The sequence below is a fragment of the Rousettus aegyptiacus genome, unplaced genomic scaffold (genome assembly GCF_014176215.1).
Source record: "Rousettus aegyptiacus isolate mRouAeg1 unplaced genomic scaffold, mRouAeg1.p scaffold_m13_p_7, whole genome shotgun sequence".
In the NCBI taxonomy this organism is placed as follows: Eukaryota; Metazoa; Chordata; class Mammalia; order Chiroptera; family Pteropodidae; genus Rousettus; species Rousettus aegyptiacus.
Genome location: NW_023416310.1, coordinates 97,993,230 through 98,010,030, shown reverse-complemented (window position 1 = coordinate 98,010,030; position 16,801 = coordinate 97,993,230). Strand labels below are relative to the sequence as shown.

The 16,801-nt window shown below is 40.6% G+C and overlaps 1 protein-coding gene across 6 annotated transcripts in view; it reads right to left on the bottom strand.

Annotated features, from left to right (window-relative positions):
• The window catches only part of SIL1 (SIL1 nucleotide exchange factor), a 174,642-nt gene that overhangs the window by 71,217 nt on the left and 86,624 nt on the right, over positions 1-16,801 (bottom strand). For all 6 annotated transcript variants that reach the window (XM_016160604.2, XM_016160601.2, XM_016160606.2 and 3 more), the window contains 2 exons: positions 7,320-7,440; positions 1,041-1,140 (listed from right to left, as the gene is read on the bottom strand). In XM_016160604.2, coding sequence (XP_016016090.2) covers positions 1,041-1,140; positions 7,320-7,440 — 221 coding nt within the window. The remainder of the gene's footprint in view (positions 1-1,040; positions 1,141-7,319; positions 7,441-16,801) is intronic.

Here is a 16,801-nt window from a genome sequence, read left to right as displayed (position 1 = left end):
GTGGTGGAATGGAATTTTATGTATCACCTTCCTTCACCCACTGCTTCTGCTACTGCCATCCTATTACTCAATTTCTCATAACACATACACTCTCCATATCAGGAGATGTGACTTTGGTAAGATGAGCAGAGACTTAGCCTGCATATCAACACATCCTAATAAGGTCCTCCCCAATACCCCCCCCCAAAAAAAAGGCCTCATTTGTCTCAGAAATATTTAGCTCTAAAGGATATGTGGGACCTAAGGCTTCTTCCGCTAACATACAAGCTGTCAAGAACCAGATGCTGCCCCTCCAAAATACTGCCAGGATTCTGGGGTGAAGGCAGAGAAGTAGGCAAGGCAAAGAGGTAAACAAAGCAAAGAGGTACACAAAGCAAAAGAGGAGGAGGAGAAGAAGGGAGAACTTAGAAAGGTCTCTAAGGCAGCCATTGGAGGAGGTTCTTTCAAAGACAGGACTCAGCTAGAAATGTAAAAACTAATTTGTGGCATTCCCTGGCTAATACATGAGCTCATAAGATCCATGTAAGAGTAAGATGAGTACAGTTTCTTTCTGGTAGAGGTCTGTATCTACAAGCTTTCCCAGACATTAGAGGCATAGCCAGGGAACTCAAGGCCTGAAAAAGAATACATCTGCTACATGTCCAAAGGACAAGAACCTAGGCTTCTTCCTTTCCAGCCCAGAACTTCTGTCCTTTAACCCTGAGCATAACCCAAGTGTAAACTAGGAAATCTGAGTTTTAACCTCTGTTCTTTTCATTCATGTCTGTGATAATGAAGAGTATAGTCATCCTAGCTTTGGGCCTCAATTTCCACAAACACATAATGGGAAGTTGGATCTTAACCTAAATGACGACAAAAATGCTCCTGGCATTTTTAGTACCCTAAAAAGGGTTACTTATTGGGCATCAAGAGCTCTTTAAATTATTTTACAATATTATTGATATTACTCCATGTTTATTGCAAAAGCTTCAGGAAAATGTGATTCCCTTCAAGGCCATCCTGCAGGCTTATACTAACTCCCTGGAAAGAATGTCACACACCTTGTCCTCTTTTGAACTCTCCATCTCTGTCCCTTCCTTGAATTTTGCCAGTGCACTCTTGAGGTCCTGAGAGGTGTAGGTGTTGGTATTGATGTCCAGCCTGTCCAAAGAGAAGTTAAAAATCAGGAGAGAGCTACCATCTTTCCCAAGAAAGAAAACCCCCATGGGTGGCTAATACTCCAAAGCAAGCTAACCCAGGCCAACTTTAACTCAGAGCTGATCTTCAGTCAGCCAGAAGTCCAACAGGGTGATCTTACCATGAAGCTAGAGGAGGAAAGACACAGCCAAAGATGTCATTTCATGAAAGAGGAGGAAATGGCATGGGGCCCATCATGGGCAAAGAGCTCTCAGCCAGCTACTCAGGCAAAAACAAGTCTGGAATGTCTGGGCAATGCTGCTCTCTTGGTACATGCCAAGGCAGGGCCTCCTGGAGAGTACTGGACACAGACAGAGGAATAACATGGACCCAATTTATATTTTTCTAGGAAAGAAACCAATAGAGACCTGAGTTCCCCAAGCAGGTACCCAACCTGACAAGCCAGCCTGTCTTTACAAAAACAAGCTGGATAAATGCACATCTTTAAGATCAACCCCTGGGCACAGAGTATATGTAAGAGGTATGTATCAACCTGGCAAAGAAATGTATTTAAGATACCAAAGATTAGAGAATCAAGCCAGTCACCTTCTATAGCTAGCCTCCAAGAAAAGAGAGGAAAGGAATCAACACAGATGTCATCTCAAGAACCTGACAGAATACAGAGTGGCATCCTCACAAAGACCTCTTGAGCTGATCCAAGCCACAACCATTCATCTAGACTGGAGAGAAGATATTCTGGGGTAAGGGGTGGGAACAGCTTTTACCACCAGCAGTCATTTCATTTCAGTGAACAGAGGCAGGAACAAGAGTGATACAAAGAGAAATATGCAATATGGGCTGAGCTTGATAAGACTGTCCAGCTGGGGATGGGGAGTGGCAGGGGCAAGAATAACCAGGAGTTACATCAAGATCAGGGAAGAAGGAGTTACTGGATTGCTCTGCTCAAGGCGAGCACATCAGTCCCACTGTCCAAAATCCTGACAGACTTCAGCTCTCAAGAGAGGGTATGCTCTCATGCCTTTGCTCATTCAGTTTTTGATTCATCCTAGAGAACCCTTAGAATAGGAGTCCTCAACTCCCAGGCTGTGGACCAGTACGAGTCTGTGACCTGTTAGGAACTGGGCCACAAAGCAGGAGGTAGGTGAGCGGCAGGCAAGTGAGAGAAGCTTCATCTGTATTTACAGTCACTGCCCATCACTAGCATCGCCACCTCAGCTCCACCTCAGATCATCAGGCATTAGATTCTATAGGGGCACCTGTCCCTGGTGCTAAAAAATTTGGGGAATGCTGCCATAGGTCCCTGAAAACTTGTCTTCTCTACCCCTCAGTCTTCCTAAACTAATAGCTAATCACTCCTATTTATTGAGCAGTTAACCATGTGTCAGACACTGTGTTAATCCTTACAATCCTACAAGATAGGAGAGAAAATCTCGCTCTTAGAAGAGCATCATGCACTGCCAGCTGCTTGAGGATACAACTGCCTCTTACCCCTAAGAGCTTGAACAGATTATCTCCTCCCTTCTCTAAGAGGACTAATCAGTCAAAACTAATCACATCATGTCTCATATCTGTTTACTGCCTCAAGTTCCACTCTACAAGTGTGCATGTGCTTGTAGTCGTACATGCACACATAGACATACAATCATCCTCAGCGGGTATTCTCACTTCATTCTTCACTGAGATAAATAGATGTTAAGATCAAGAATGCCCTCATCTTCCCATTGTGTCAGCTCTACACACTAACCTGTACCTAAATCTACATTCTGTCTTCCCTTCTGTTATAACGGATGACAGTGTCCCCGCTCCTATTAAACTTAAACTCCAGATCCCATGTGCCTTTTCAAAAGCTTTATCTTCTATAATTATATCACTCCTTCCTGCCTGCATCATCAATTTCTCCCTTTGAATTATTCCCCATCAGCATACCAACCCTTCTTTGACCCTCCCAGTCTCTAATTATCATGCCATTTTTCTGCTTCCATTCAGAGTGAAAAACTAGGAACACATTCTTCACACTATCTTCACCTTCTTGACTGCTATTTACATTGCCATTTGCTCTCATCTGGATTCTGTTCCCACAACTTTACTAAACCTGCCCCTCAAAATTACCAAAAATTGCTGGCCAAATCCAAAAGACTCTTCACTGTCATGTTCCTCAACCACTCAGCAGCATTTACACAGTTTACCTCTTCCTCCTTGAAATACTCTCCTTTCCTGGCTTCTTGTTACCATGCTCTCTCAGTTCTTCCTTACTCCTGCTATCTTTTTCTGGTTCCTCATCTCCAACCTGAACATGCTAGAATGCCTCAGAGGTCAATCCTGGACAATCTTTTCTTTATATCTACCATCTCCTCTAGTTCTTTCTAAATATTTATCAGGCGATGATGTCCAAACTTAATCTCTGACCCAAACTTCTCCCCTGAGTACCAGCCAGACTTCTTGTACAACTACGTGATATATCTTGGATCTCAAACTTATTACATCTAAAACATAGATCTTGATGGTTCTCCCCAGAAATCTGTCCCTCTCCCAATCTTCTCTGTTTCAATAATGGTACCCACATTTGTGCACCTGGCTGCACAAATCCCAAAATGAGGCTTTATCCTGAATCACTCCTCCCAACCTTCCTTCAACCTGTACATCAACCTCCAAATTTAATCTCCAAATTCATCCACTCTCCATTATACCTTACGCTAAGCCATCATTATGTCTTGCTTGATCTACTGAAATGGCATCTTGTCTCTGTGCTTCATTTGTCTGCCTTCAATCTATTTTCCATACACATACCAACTAGAGTGATCTTGCAAACTACATTATATTAAATCACTCTCCCATCCAAAATCCTCCAATCCTTCCAATTACAATTCTAATTAAGTGAAGAACTCTCAACATGCTTCGCAAAATTCCACATGATCTAGCCCTTTGTATCTCTTTAATCTCTTCTCCTTTTCCTACTTTCTAGTCAGTTACCCTGATCACTTTTCTGTTTCTCAAATTTGACAAAGCCTTTCTTTGACAAAGCCAAGGAGTCTTCTTTTTCCCTCTGCCTGCGATGTTCTAACACTAAACATAAAACTAGCCACTAAATCCTCTTCATTCTTCAGGTCTCAGTTCAAATATCTCGACTAAGCCTTCTAAACCATCCTACCTAAAGTAATCTCCTCCAGAGACTTATCGCCTTGCTTATTTTTTCCCTAGTACTTATTATAATCTGTAATTACCTTACTTGCATGTCTATTTACCTGTTTTTCTGCCTGCCAGTCTCCATAACGCTGGTGTATTGTCTGTTTTATTTACTGTATCCCCAATGCCTGGCACGTAGGCACTCAATAGGTTTTTTGTGAAATGAATGAATGGAGCAAGTAAATAGCCCTGTCATTGGCCCACTTGCTTAAATCCTATACCGTATTGTACCATGGTAAATGTTCAAGCCAAGATGAGACAACTTGTATGTAGTTTGTCTCTCATCCCTCCAATAAGAGGATGATTCGAAGAAGCTGGTTGTGTCTACGGCTATGCTACCCTGAATAAGTCCGATCTTGTCTGGTGTTGGAAGCTAAGCAGGGTCGGGCCTGGTTCGTACTTGGATGAGAGACTGACTACCTAGGAAGACCAGGTGCTGTAGGTGTAAAAAATAAAAAATAAGGGATTGTAAGCTGACAAGGTCCTTGCAATCTGTGAGGTCAACCGCCTCACCTAAAAAAATTAAAAAATTAAAAATAAAGAACCTGGTTGTTCCAGGGTTGAAAGGGATGTGGGCTAAAACCAGTGGGGATGGCAATGCCTAACACACACAAGAAAAAGCAAAAGAAAACCTGCTGCTAGGAGCCAACAGCCAATCAGGCAGTGCCAAAGAACCCTCTGGGACAAGTCAGAGTCAGGGACCTCTCCCAGGGGCTTTAGAGTCTATAGGCATTGCAGCTCAGTGTAGCAGTGTGGCCAGTTACATATCAAGGAGGACTAGTGGAGAGGCTGCCATGGATTGGGCTGAATGAATGATCACCATCTCTCTCCAGCCAGTGGTTATCAACTCTGTGGGATCACCAACTTCTTTGACAATCTGATGGCCCTGCCCTTTGGCCCTTGGTCCCATTCCAGTGCTAAAGAGTCAGGAAGACACTGTGAAATGAAACCGGAGAGTCATAGGATGAGGTCGACTCCAGGAGTAGGAAGTTACTACCAAAGGCAGCCAGAGACCCCTTAGGTCATGGCGGGAAATACCCACACGACTTCGTCAATGCCTTTGGGTTTGCCAGTGGCTATAAATAGTAAAAAGGAAGAGGACCTGTCCAGCACATACTGGAAGCCATTCCAGGGCAGAACTCTCAAATATTCCAAAGAAGAAAAGTGAAGTCGGGAGTGGAAACAAATATTTCTCTTTTATGGTGTGTCTGCTACAGACCACATGGACAGCTCTGCTTCCTATTTTTAAAAGATATGAACAACAGACAAAGCAGTAAGTTCTTCTACTGATGATCTACAGGCAAGTATTGGAGAAATAACTTCTCATGATATTTAAACCAACAAATAAAAGATTCCAAAGTAATCCAGTTTGTAACTCAGTATTCTCAAACTAAGAAAAAAATGAGCTTTTTATTTAGAAAATAAGACTGGTCTTGGATATGAGAAATGACGTCCTGAAGTACTCTGAGACACTGACATGTGTGTATATGTGTGTCTTGGGGATGGAGAAAGGTTGACAGAGTTGTAACCATGAGATTTCATTCTCTCATAAATGGTTGTGAGAAAAGAATCATCTTAAGACCTGGGGCGCTCCAGGTACAGGACTTTTTGGAGAGACAGGGGAAGATAAAGATCCTTCCCAGTTTGGTGTGACTGCAAGGATGACAAATATCCCCTTATCTATCACAATATAAAGTCAAATTGTCCAACAGTAAAAATTGCCCAAATATGAACAGGCTGCTCTTTGGGGTTGTGAGTGCCACTTGACTGAAGGTACACATAGACAAGCTGAATGACCTTTTTGTCATGTATACCAAGGAAAAGATTCAGGTAAGAACTGGGTCTCTAAGGTCCCTTTTCTGCCTCATTTCTAACTGCTACAAAATATTGTTAAAGTAATAAACCTCCAAGGACTGAGTAACATTGTGCTCAATCTATGATTGAATTCCAATACTTACATGTTTTAGAACAGGGGCAGCAAACTACCTGTAATGACTGGACAATCTTTAGGCTTTGTGGGCCTTATGGTGATTGTCTCAACTACTCAACTCTGCCAGTGTAACAAGAAGCAACTACAGACAATAAATAAATGAATGAACATGGCTATATTCCTTAAAAACTTCATTTATCGACACTAAAATCTGAATTTTGCACAATTTTCATGAATCATGCAATATTCTTTTATTTCTAACCATTAAAAATGTTAAAAACAACTTAGCTTATGGGCCATAAAATTAAAAAACAAACAAACAAGCAAAACAGGTAGCAGCTCCAATATGGCCCGCAGGCCATAACTTGTTGGTCCCTGTGTTATAAACTTCATGACTGGTATTAATATCAACCTTTCAAACTGCACAGTTTCAGCAGCCCCTGCAAAACCCTGTGTCTCAACCTCCTTCTCCCTCATGCAGCAAACAGCAAGCAAAGGAAACTTGGTAATTCAAAGCAAGTAACAGAAAAAAAAAAGACTACGAATTGCCCCAAAATGAATAACCTAAGCTGATTATTTAAAAATTAGGTAACCTCTTACCATTGGAGACCTTTTATACTATACTGTTTTAATATGGACTAACAAGAAGAAAAGTCAGTGAATTAAAGACTTTAAAATCCAATTTTATTGTTCACCAAGGAAGTATTACTGCAAAGCAGAAGGCCTAACAGGCCTGTTTTAATGAATAGATGACTCATCTGTAATCAGCATATTAGTTGCTGGGATTCAAATGGCTGCTCTTAAAGTACTAGGAAAAATAGCTTCATTTTTAAAGCAGGTTAAACATTCCCCCTATAGCCCTTTTTAAAGTATCAATTTGCTTTCCAAACTATTTCTTTCCAAAGACCATAAACTTCCATAAAACCAAGATATTTATCAAATTCTAGGCTATTAAATTTCAATTTTTTTAAATTGAAATCAACATGAATTTTGGAAAGTAATTGTCATTACTTTCAGTATTACAAAATCAACGCTGTCAGCCTCCAAGTGCCTAGGGTTGACACTGTACCTTTTGCCTTTTTTCGACCCTTTCAAAGTATTTTGAAACTTGTCCTCATCTTGGAGTTTCACTTCTCTTGCCCCAGTCTGAAGATTCAGCCGCACATGAGATCCTGCAGGGACAGCCTGACCTAAAAGCCAAGAACAGAGAAGGCTCATGAGGTATACAGTCCTCAGAGGGACACTATTATAGTTCATGAAGACCAGACTCTGCTATGCTCCATTACATCAATCCATCCATATCTCTTTCTCTTTCAAAACTCTCTCTAACCCACACACACCAATCACATATTCTCCTTTTGCTAATCCACATCGCATAAAGGGATGGGGTGAAGTAGTTATGGTTATCTGCACTTCAATCTAGAGACTAATGTTCCCCAGTTAGAACCTGTACATTTAAACCACTTGTTTTCTTTAAATTGAGCTATAATACGCCTTTTTGTTAAACACAGTAGGTGAATGGTGAATACCTACTTACCCTTTAGGACATGGCTACATTACTGCCTCTTCCACAGTATCTTATGTGTTCCTCCCCTGATGGAACCCCAGAGAGCTTGCCATTCCAGCAAGCTCACATGTCACCACCCTCATCAATTTAATCACGCTCCTTCTATAAGGCTCTCTCCTCCCTAAACACGGAGAATATATCCCCTTTTTTATTTCCCCAGTCTCTAGGCCAGAGCTGGACATATAAAATCTGTGGCACTTACCACTTATGAGAAGGAAGAAGCAAGAGACTGGAAGACAGGAGGACATGGCAAGCCAAGGAGGCAGGGATTGAAACTAAGAGAAATTAAAAATCTACACCTACCTATCTCAGAAGAGCTGATCTACTAGTTGGGAAAACAAATGTTGTGAATAGATGGGCTATTTCATACACTTAGTACAAAATTATCCAAGGATAGTTAAAAAGTAATCTTGCAAGATGACATACTACAAATAAAATGTTACACTTATTTGTCCATGCATGTAACTGATATTAAACAAGCAACTATTACTATAAACCAGACCTCTGTGGTAGGTAGGTTCTGGGAACACCAAGAGGAATGTCAATTACTGCAAAGATAGAAAATTTCAGGTACAGAGCTCTTCAGGAGACTGGAAATCTAGAAAGAGGGATGCTGCTCTGACACCTTTATTTTGACTCTGTTTCTTCCTATCAGAGAATGGCATCACCCTGCTGATGCTGGGCTTGATTTAAGAATTGAAGAAGAATGACAATCTGAAAAAGTTCCATAAAGGGAAGCATATGGTACAAGTTCTTTCAGAATGATCAGGTAAACCCTGAGTATAAAAGGGTAACCATGTAGCAAGAATTTAAGTTTTCTCAATTCTGGAAGGACCAATGTGAATTCCAAGTTCCACCAACCACTGTGCTTCCATCGCAGAACCAAGGAGCCAGGGAAACCCTATGCCAAGACATGCTATTCTATTTCTATTGCCCAATTTCAGCAGGGAATTTCTGTATCTTTGGATAAAAAAATAAATAAATAGAAACTTAAATACCTGAGTACATGCACACAATGATCCCCTTCTGACCTCAAACCTATCCAAAATTTCAAGGATTAAAAAAAAAGAGTGGAGAAATCTTTCTCTGGGAGGCTTCTTGAATAAGGTTAAGTGGGGAATTAAATGAGGCAAAAAGTGAGCACCAGAGTGAAAGTAAAAGGGACTCCCTGCATGCAAAGGCTCAGACTCAGAAACAGGCAGGCTGCATGCAGGAAGAAGAGCAGAAAAGCCTGGAAGAACCTGAAAGGCTGTGAAGGCTGCTGGCTTGAAGAGTCATCAAGAAGCCAGGATGGAATAAGCAAATAGAGCTAACGGCTGAAGAAGTTGGTTCTGGGAGGAGATGAAGTCAAATATTAGTAAGAGCAACTTCTATACTATTCCTTTGACCATGGGGTAAGAGGGTAGCTTCTTTAGCATTAATCTCATCTCTGAACATGTGAAGAGGAGAGGTTGTCTCACCTGGAAAGCCTCCAAACTGACAAAACAACAGAGTATCTTCCTGGCTGAATGCTAAGCAAGTCATTCTTGTTATTCTCTCTACTTTGCCACCCACATCCATATCCAATCTATTTCCAAAGCCTGGTGATTTTTCCTACTATATGTCTCTTGAATTCATACCCTTCTCTATGTCCTCCCTACCACTGCTCTTGTCCAAACTATCACTATATCTCTTGTGGACACTGCCAGAGCCTTCCAACTGATCTCCCATATCTACTCTTACATCCCAATCCAACTGTTTCCATAATAAACATTTTTGTTTTTTTTCAAAATACAACTCTGATTATGTCATTCCCCCGTTTCAAAATGGCTTCCTTCCTACTTGTCTTACAATAAAAATGAAAGTCCTCATAGTAGTCGATGAGGCCTTTAATATCTAGAACCCATTTCCCATGCTCTAGGCCACACTGGCTTTTTCCATTCCATGAAAGAACCATGCTCCCTCCTACCATGGGGCCATTCTGCTTTGCCCAGAATGCTCTTTCCAAACCCAGCTTCTCTTTCCTCCTCCTCTCAATCCAGCCAAGAGTTGCTGCCCCTGAGAGGCAGCCTCCACTCCCCCAGACCAGATCCAGCTGCCTTTAAAAGCTTTCACAGCACCATGACCCTTTTACTTTATAGCACTTAACCTCAAGAACCAATAGTTTTACTTTTGTTGTTTTTTTTTATTATTTCTTTGCTTAATATAAATGCTCACCATTTTATCACCAGGAACTATCACATGGCCTAGTATATAGCAAATCTTTAATAATTATTTAAGTGAAAAATTAAAAATGAAAGAGAAAATCCTTACTGATCTAGAAGTTTGTAGAGAGGCCAACAAGGATTTTCACTAGGGCAAGTAGATTCATAATTAGTAGTCAAATATTAGCAAGAGCAACTACTATCCTATTCCTTTGACCATGGGGTAAGAGGGTAGCTTCTTTAGCATTAATCTCATCTCTGAACATGTAGTAATAGTATTAATACTACACTACTAATAGTAGCATATTGAACTTTCAGACTTTTGATCAAAATGAGAAATGGAAAAGAAAAAAAGTACATGACATTATAACTTATAGAACATAACAGGTTATACCAAGCTAAGTTGGCCAAGGAAAAGACTAGGCTCTTATGTGAATCAATTTATTTTATTGGGGAAAATTCCAAAATTACTCCCTTCACATAAGCCACCACAGGGGGCAAGAACAACCACAATAGCATTAACTTAAAATATAGGTTATGCTTGTTGAAAATACACAGAGCCAGACATGGAGCAACAGTGGCAGAGGCAGCAGAAAATACAGTATTTCAAACGTTTCCAACCCACTGGGAAAAAGGCCAAGTTAGAGAAAAAGTGTGATGTGACCTGATCCTTCTAGGGCTTCTGTGAAGGCACCACACACTGGGGAAGAGCAAAAGCATAAAGTCACAAGATACATGCATGTAGAAAGTTAGGGACTGGGGGTAGCAGGCAAGGGACAGGCAGAGAATAAGATAGGGATCCAGAAAGGCAATCAGGCCTGCAAAGCCTATGGTATCTGTTTCCTCCCACTGAATCCCTGGGGACAGACCCCAGCCTGAGGAAACTCTGTCTATATTAAGCAGAAGCCCTGTCCAAATTAAGTAAGGCCATATCATACTTGAGTTTTGACTCCCATTGGGACTGTCACTGACTTCAATCACAGGCCAAGACCCAGATAACAACCCCTGTGTTCCCCAGGCAGGAGGAGGAAATCTGTGGTAGACTGCATCATTGGCACCAATTTTCTTCCCCTCCCCCACCTGTATTCACACCCTTTACTATGTGACCTTGCGGCCCCTCTTACTAGTGGTAGAGTGGACTTTCCCATCCCTTGACTTTGAACTTGGCTTTTGACATACCTTGAACAGTGAGATGTTAGAAATGTGCCACAGAAGTGTGAAATATGCCTGTGTGTTTGACTCGTCTCTTGGTATTCTGCCGTCACCAAGAGAAGAACATGCTCCACTAGCATTCCAGTATGGGATGGATGGGAAACCAATGGAGCAGACCTAGACTCAAAATGCAGACTGGAGCTAAACCCAGCTAGGCTCAGCCATGATTAGCCAAGTAGAACTGATTTGCAGACATGTGAGCAAAAAAAATAAAAGACTGAATTTCTTTTAACTTTTTACTTTGAACCACCTCTATTACACAAAAGTTATGAAAATAATACTGAGTTTCCATATATCGTTCACATGGCCTTTCCCAATGTCAATATCTTACATAGCTATAGATAATTATCCAAACTGGCAAATTAATAATACCATTAATCAAACTAAAGGTCCTTTTCAAACCTTACCAGTGTTTCCACTAATGTCCTTTATTGTTCCAGGATCCCCTATGGCTTTTGGTTATTTCTCCCCAATGTCCTGTGGTCTGCAACAGTTCTTCAGTCTTTCCTTGTCTTTGATCCTGACACCCTTGAGGAATACTCATCAGTTTATACAGCACTGCTTGGTATCTTCTCATGGTTAAACCAAGGTCATATACTTTTGACACCACAGAAATAATGCAATGGTATTCTCAGTGCATTGTATCACAAGGTTTGTGATGTCAATATATCTTCTTACTGGTGATACTGGCCTTGATCTAAGTAAAATAATCTCTATGAGCTTTTTCAATGTAGTAAACAAAAATAATAGCAAATTACCAAACTGTGAATAACAATTCAGCAGTTTCTCAAAAAATTAAATAGAGATTTACTGTATGAACCCAGCAATTCCCACAGTTAGATGTATACCCCAAAAAAATTTAAAAACTTGTATATAATGTTCATGCAGCATTATTTATAATAGCCAAACTGTGGAAACAACCCAAATGTCCATCAACTGATGAATGAATAAACAAAATATGGTATATCTATACAATGGAATACTATTCAGTCATTAAAAGGAATAAAATATTGATAGATACTATAACATGGATAAACTCTGAATACATTATGCTAAGTGAGAGAAGACATATACAAAAACTCACTTATCATATGATTCCTTTTAAATGAAATGTTCACAATAGACAAACCAAGAGACACAGTAGATTAGTGGAGGTCAGAGGCTAGGGGAAGGGAGGAATGGGGAAAGACCATTAATGGGTATGTGGTTTACTTTGGAAGTAATGACAATGTTCTTGAAATAGATCATGGTGATGGTTACACAATACTGCGCATCTACTAAAAACCACCGAATTGTTTTAAAAAAATCATGGGGGAAAAACTTTGCGATTATATAAATTCCTTTTCTCTTCAAACCACATAAACAAGGGAATCCTGCAACAGTTACCACTGTAGTGATGATCTAATGCCATTCTCTACTTCCCTCCTTCCTTACACATTAATTGAAATTTCACTGCAAGGGAAAACTGTCACTCCTCCATCTATTTAATTACTTATACCAGTATGAACTCATGGATATTTTACTCTGTGCGTTGTACTCCAATACCATCATTATTTATTTTGTTGTTCAAATTGTTTTAGCTTTGGCAATTAGGAGCTCCTTTAGGTTGGCTCTTGTGTTCCTTTAACAAGTCCCTTCCCCACATCATTTTCCTTTTTCAAGTATTTCCTTTTTTTCTGGTTCCGTAAGATGTTCCTAGTTCATCTTGTGTTTTCCTTTCCCCAGCCCTGAAATCAACTACTTCTCAAGAAACCTTAGTTTCTTTTATTGAAGACAAGTGTTTAGAAACCAAGATCTGAGTGCTAAGTGTGCCCATTACTAACTACTAGGGTATTACTTACTCTTCTAGACCCTTTCATGGACAGAGCTAAGAAATTTGTGTGTCTGTGTATGTATACATACACATACATACTTCTGTATCTATGTGTCTGTACATATATTTAAAAACTATAAGTTTACACTCATATCTCAGATCCCAATCTAATACCACAGAATCCATTTGTCTCCCCACTTTGTTTGTAACTTCTTTCCCCAACAGTGAGAAACCTCTTATTATTTGCAATATATTTACAATTCTAGTATACATACAAACTAGTTTCCAAGTTGCTAACTCATATCCATGAGAAACACATTTACCAAACTAGATTACAACATTTATGTACAGTTCTTTTGTCTTTTGTTTTATGGTATCTGTCTTTAGTTCTACGGTATCTAGTCAAGATATGATTTTACAAAGTCACTTAGGTTAGTTCTTTTCTTCCCTACTCCTTTCAGTATGCTTGCTATTAATAATACTTAATCCATTTGTTTGTGTCTGTATTCCATTTGGGGGTTCCTACTCCTCCACATCATGGTTGGTTTAACTATTTGAAGGGCACCTGAAGCATATGTGGCTATCACTACAGTTTTAAGAATCAGAACTATACAAAAAGAAATTACTGTTATTTTAAGCTGAGTTTTGAGATGGTTTGTTTATTGTGGCAATTCATTCTAATGGTGCTGAAACAAGGAAATTGAAAGTGTCCAATATAAAGAACAATTCTTTTTTCTGAAATTATATAGTTTCTATATCTTTTTATAGTTAAAATGTACTTTTATGAGATAATGACGATGATGGATGATAGTGGGTTGTTTCTATGTTAAGGGCCTTAACTCAGCAAAATAAAAAAGTTGGCCTCTGGTTCCCAAAATTTTCTTTTAATGTTTTTCTGATTCATGAAACAACATACCTGGAAACCACCCATCTAATAATGTTTGAGAATTATTCCCACTGTACATTTTAAATGAGTGAATTTTATGACATAAATTTTATCTCCATAAAGAAGTTTTAAAAATTCATTTCTTTGAATAAAGCAGTATCTTCTCCTTTTGAACCTCAAAATAGCAATTAGTCTATCAGATGCTGTCCGAGGCCACAGCAACTATTTCTAGGGGCCAGTATACAGAGCTAAGCTGAGAGCCCCAGGAGAACAAGTTCTAGGCAGAGTAGGAAGAAGAAAATCGGCCTACAAAGCCAGGTGCCATGAAGCACCTGGGAAAGAGAAACCCTGGTAGAAGGGAAGGTAAGAAACAGTGACCTAAGGGTCAAAGCCAACACAAATGCTTATGAGGCAGGCAAGTAAAAGAGATGACTGAGAAGGGCCATCTATAAGATAACAGAGAGTGGTGAAAGCTGAGAAAAATGCCCTCTGAAGCATTCAAATTTTAAAATACAAAAGCCAAAGAAAACATGCCCATAAATGAAATTCAGCCCACAGCCAATTTATGATTGCTGGAAAAGTTGCACCTACTGACAAATTTTGTCTGAATCTTGGTCCCAAAACATCCCAGGGCCCAGTGATTAAAAATCTGCCTCTCTGAGACTCAGAGTGGCAGGTTCCAGGTAGCGACCACAGTGACTGCCCTGATTCAGTGGAGATAGGGCCAAGTGAGATGGGTGCCACGGTGCTCTTGTTGTAGCCTTGGCATCAGATGCTTCAGTGGTTATGTGGCTTTGGGAGGGGCAAGACATATCAGGTGTCCTCTGTAGACTCCTGCCTGGAAACCTCCAATTCCAGGGACTTCTAGGCTCTTTCAAGTCATATCTAGACACAATGGCAAAAATTGAGGGCTGCTCTGGCCCTGCCACCATGAGCCCTGGAACTCTGCTACCCACTGTCTTTGAGGGCCCGGTGAATTTAGCTTGGTGAATTCCTTTTTCTGTCTGAATCTTCATGTCTTTGTGTCAAACGAAAAGAATCTATCATGTCTGCTTTCCCTAATGTGTTAAGATTGTTGTAAAGAACAAATAAGAAAACACTTGATCAGTGCTTAGAAGTTAAAAGTGCTTCAGGAAACACAGCCGCAGAAAGGTAAATGTCAACCAGGATGAAACAAAGACATTTTATTGACCAAGTCCTGTAGGTGTATGTTAACAAGAGCAAAAACTCCCAATTATGCTAAGTTTCTGAAGGACAGGAACCAATTACTCGTGCCCACAGCTCAGACTCAACTCCAGGCACACAGTAGGCCTCCAGAAAGGTCAGAATGAATACCAGTCCCCTGTCCCCAGTCCAGTCTCCCTAGACCAAAAAGAATATATGAACAGGAAGCAGTGTCCTCACCTCACTGGGGCCTCAAAATTCCAAACCAGGGCTGATCATAGCTGAGACTTTATAGGCCCAGTTGCCATGACTACCAGAGCCCTCTCCAGCTTTTTTACTCAAAACTCCCAAATGAGTCCTGACAAAATCTCTGTCTCACACAAATGAGCATCTATCTTGACTCCGAGGCAAGACTTAAACTGAACCAGTAACAACAACAACAAAAAAAGTACACAAACCTCTCTCAGGTGCTGAACTCTGAACCAATGCTTAATGTTATTTTTTGAAGGAAAACACAAGTAGAGTCCTTTTTTTAAACAGTAGAACATATAGTGAATCAGTCTAGATTGCAGTTGTAGTTATGCATTTTCTAAAAGAACTAAACAATGACAACAGGAGAAATAAAAACATTCTCCAAACTGACTTTTCCCTCTTGAGTCACAGAATCTACAATGTGGGCAGGGCCTCAGCAGAGTTCTCCGGCTCAGCTTCCAAGCAAGGGCGGGAATCTCTCACCTGCATTAAAGCCCCTCAGAACACCAGATCTTCCTTCACAAATAGCCACCCTGACAGCTCTTACCACCCTCCAGAACTATCCTAAAAAATCTGATCTGCTGTGACCTCACCAGCATCTCCTTTGCAGGCCTCGAGAACAGACAACAGCTGGTCACCAACCTCTACATACCAAATTTACAAGGACAAGGACTAGCAATGCTACTTGGAAGATTTCACGTGTTACAGACAGGTACTCTGAACAGTCATAAGGACAAAGGCTCAAAGTAATCATATCTAGGACACGGTGATCCTCTTTCCACAACTGGCTGGTCTATAAGCATTTACTGAGGATTGGGCAAGAGGATGCTCTTTCCTAGGCATTCCTTTAACCATAGCTTACTGCACATCCACTGAGAGCCATTTACTGTACTGGACACTGGGAAGGATATCACATGAACAAGACCAGCTGCTGCCACTGAGGAGTACAAAATAAAAGAGGGAGAGTGGTAACAACATTTAGAGTTCTACATCCAGAGAACATCTTTCAGGCAAGCAAATAAGTGGGCATATTCAGGGGCAATGAGTAATTCCACCGGAAGCATTTGGAGCTCAGCACATAAAACAGGAAGACAAGAAGCAGGGAGGCTGGTTAGAAAGCTATTATACTTGATCTAGTCAGACACAACAAAGCCCGAACCAAGGGAACAGGTCAGGAACTGGAAGAATGAGATAGTAATAAGAATAGTAAGGGATGATAGTATTTTGACAAGAAAAACTAGAAATCCTATCATGGCCCCCTGTCTGTCCACCTTCCTTAGAAGTACCAGAACTTTAAGTATGTGCAGCGAATCTTCCCATCAACCCAGGGAACCTATCAGAACTCCAAATGTTAATAAAACCAAAGATGGAATAAAGGAGAACAGGGTTGAGGGGGCTGAGGGCCTACTTTTACCCAGAGACCTATGACAGGCATCCCACGTCTGTTTCCTCACCCACTGATTGCCTCTGTCCC